This window comes from Nestor notabilis, unplaced genomic scaffold, assembly GCF_000696875.1.
Source record: "Nestor notabilis isolate BGI_N333 unplaced genomic scaffold, ASM69687v1 scaffold12593, whole genome shotgun sequence".
Lineage (NCBI taxonomy): Eukaryota > Metazoa > Chordata > Aves > Psittaciformes > Psittacidae > Nestor > Nestor notabilis.
The window spans coordinates 59,012-62,775 of NW_009923391.1; the positions used below are offsets into that span (position 1 = coordinate 59,012).

The 3,764-nt window shown below is 42.6% G+C and overlaps 1 protein-coding gene across 1 annotated transcript; it reads right to left on the minus strand.

Moving 5' to 3' along the window:
• Window positions 1–2,401: 2,401 nt before the first annotated feature.
• On the minus strand, window positions 2,402–2,850 carry LOC104403846 (cytochrome c oxidase assembly factor 7; the record flags this gene model as incomplete). The annotated part of the gene is made up of 1 exon (XM_010012115.1): window positions 2,402–2,850. A coding segment is annotated over one exon (449 nt), but the record flags the coding sequence as incomplete, so codon positions are not given.
• Window positions 2,851–3,764: the final 914 nt, after the last annotated feature.

Sequence of the window (3,764 nt, forward strand, 5' to 3'; positions counted from 1 at the left end):
CCAATTCCTAGTTCTCTTATTTTCTCCACAAGCCAGAGCAGCTCTCTTAAACTCTGCCCCTTAAAGTCTCCCCCCCTGCTACAGCTCGTCTGCCCAGCAGAGCTAATTAAGGTCCTTTCTCTGCTGCCTTTTTCTCTCACATCTATTTCACTTGCAAGATCTATAGGCAAAGGTATTTCTATGTTCATATTGCCATACAGGCTCATTGCTGTTTTGGGTCTGGCATCATCTGAACAATACTTAAATGTTCCTAGATCTAAGCTTCATGCTTTCAGGGCCTAAAGAAGCATGTCCCCCCTGGACCTGGAATCACTGCAGACAGCAAGAGGCACTGTCCAGGACAACCTGCTGCCCAGGTGAACTTCTCGCAGCTAAAAAAGCTGGCAGTACAAGTGAAGGACAGTACAAGTGTCCAGAGAGAGTAAAATAAGCTTGGTTTTAAAGTGAAGTGGTGAGACTTAAACATCATGTGAAAGCAGCTCAGGGCGGGTTGGAACTGGATGGTCTTCAAGGTTCCTTCCAACCCAAACTGTTCTATGATCTTAAAACTGGCTGCTGATACTGTTAAATACATTTGAATTAGAATATATGCAAGAACCTTCTTTCACTTGTCTCTCTTGAGTTGTCACATGCAAAACAAACAAATCATACAGCACGAGGGTTTGTTTCTACACTGGATTAATCTTCCCGTCTTCCTCTCAGTTTGCATCTTTGGTGATTTATAGACTCATAAAATGGTTTGTGTCAGAAAGGACCTTAAGATCATCTAGTTCCACCCCCCCTCCCTATGGCAGGGGCACTACACACTAAGCCATGTCACCCAGGACTCCATCCAACCTGGCCTTGAACACTGCCAGGGATGGAGCATTCACAGTTTCCTTGGGCAACCCATTCCAGTGCCTCAGCACCCTCACAGTAAAAAATTTTTCCCTTTACTTATCCAAAATCCACTATAAACGTAAAATTTACATTTTGGATCTAAAAATATTAAAATATGTCAGTTTTTTTAAACAAGTATTTCCCTCCAAGACACTTGTGAGCTTTGTTGATGCTGCCTTGAAGAGTGACAGTAGAGTTGCATGAATCAATTAAAGACAGTTTGAAGCTTTGTCAGTACAGTGAAGCTTCAGTGACAAAGATGTTGAAGAACAGCTGTGAAAGACCTAAGAGAGAACTTAACAACCATTTGGTTTGGGTACCTCAACAGAACACATCTAGAGTGTTTAGGAATCTGTAAGTGCTTGTAAACATCAAGCCATCAGCTCTCACACAGGAGCCATCTCACGGCACTGAACAGAATTACTCCTGCACGTATTAGTAAGTTCTGGGCCTTTACTTCTAAGCCACAGTCTAAGAGGAGGAAGAAAGAGCCAGCTGCTCTTTGTGCCAGTCTGGCATGTTGTGCATTTTTTAAGCTGTAGGTAGCAGAAAACATGCTGCCATGTTCACTACTGTGTGCTCCCTGGAGGAGAAATAAATCCACTATTCACACAGGAGTGCTGCTTCCCACATCAGGATGTTTGGGAGTTCACCTGCAACTGAGTTGGTGAGCAATGGCATTTTGCACTTGGACATAAAAATTTGGCTTGGCTTCAATGGAATGCTTAATTATTTAGAAATCAATTATTATCCAATAACTCCGTAACACTGATTTACAATCAACTAAACATTTGCACTAATGGAATAATTGTACTAACAGCCTATAAACCTTACAAACCAAACTGAGAAACCAAAACTTCTCAGATGAAATTGTGACATTAAATATAATTTAATCATCAGCAAGATATCAAATTATCATTGCTGCCTATTACAAGTTTCTCTCCTGGTTACAAGTGTCATTTCGATGGCAGGAAGACAAAGTAACTAAATGAGCAAGTTTAAATACAGCCTGAGGATAACAAATTTCACTTTCAGTAAATAAAGCCACTCAAGTTCCTCGAACTATCCTGGTACAAAGCAGCCCTAGAGCAGCTCTCCCGAGTGTGCACACTGTCCGAGTTCCACAACTACTTGTAAGAGATAGCACAGTTCTGATTGTCCAAGCTGGGATTACGTTGCAACTGTCATTTTTGTGTGTTAAAACTGGTCCAAATACAACCCTTGATACCGAAGCACTAGACATGAGAGAGTTGCCTTTTGTATTTGAAATCATGGGGACAACCTTCCAAAAGGCCAGAAGTTTTTGGCTTCCTTAAAGAAGAGGAAGGATCTAAGTGATGCAATTAAGAACTTGTGCATTCAGAAACTCAGAAAGGCACAACAGTTATGTTGCACCCACAAAAATACAAGTTTATTTGCATATCCAAATACAGGATATTTATTTAAGTCAAAACTATGCTCACAAGTTAACTAACAAGTTCACTTGCTATTTAAAACTGCAGTGTAACTGCAACTGACCATTTTACTTCCCAAACGTTATAGAAGTTGAGGCTTCTTTCTGCTCTTTATGCAACTGTTTTGCCCTGTTTTTCAAATCCTCTGCCTTAGCATCATTCCTCTCAGTGCCATCTCCCAGTTTGTACATTCGACTGGCATTGGCACAAGCCCACGGATGACCCAGCTCACACCCTTTCAGCGAGTACTTCAAAGCATGGTTCATGTCCTTGGGCACCCCAGGTGCTCCTTGGAGGTATATTACACTGAGGTTGAAGCAGCTAGGAGCAAAATTGCCATCGCAGGCTTTTGTGTAATAGTCTCTAGCAACAACGGGGTCAGGTTTATCACCATTTACTCTCCCATCATGGGCCAACAGCCCAACGCTGTGACACGCATTTACTGACTTCTTCCCACCTTTCTCACATGACTTCATAAAAGACTTGTAGGCAGCTTTCAAATCTGGTTCGAATCCACCTGTAGGCCAAGAAACCAAAAGATTATTTAAGGACACCTAAACCTTAAAGGGTGCTTTCTGCTTTGCAGCAAGCTTCCCAGTGCTCTTTGGGAAGTACAGCATCCATCGCTTGAGATACTACAGTCAAAATTTAGGACTTCAGAGACACTATCACTGTCTCGGTCACAAAAGTTCTGCTGATGTGTTTAAGTTTGGAAACCCTCCTCCACTCCCCAGTAATCACAACAGCTTATGCAAACACAAAAACCCACCCAAAGCTCACAGAATGCTCTTTCCACTACTACATATATGGTTTTCTTAATAGCTTACATTAGGCAAAGTATTCTTCTGCCAGAATACCAACACGTACACTGAGACTGTTACTAGTTTTGAACTGTAGTAAACATATCATGTCCCTTGTTAGTATTGTCATTTGGAAGAAGCTTAACGAGTTGAACTGCTTCCCATTACTGTTCCAGCAGACCTATTTGGGGCAGACTTGGGGCCTGCTTATGGTATGTGGACTTTTAGGCAGTGTTACCAGCCTACAAGTTTATTTCTTCCTTACTTTCTCTAAAAAAAACAACAGCCGGAAGACAGAAGAAATCGAATTTTAAGAACAGGACACAAGGTAACGTTCAGATAAACTTAGCACTTATGCAGACATAATTATAATGAAATAATACACGTGGTTAACCTAAAGTTAATTCTTCAGAAGGAAGCAATGGAGGGTTTTCCACCCTTCCCCACCGTTTTTTACGTGGCCAGGACGGGCAGTTCCTCCTTCAAGGTCAGGAGGAAACGCAAGTGCTCAGCACCTTTGTAAAAGAAAAGGCTGTTTCCTCACGGGCATCAGCCACCCTCCCGGCGCCGGTGCCCGCACTCAGGGCCACCACGGACGGCGTCCTCCGTGCTGCGGCTGGGAAACCCGCGA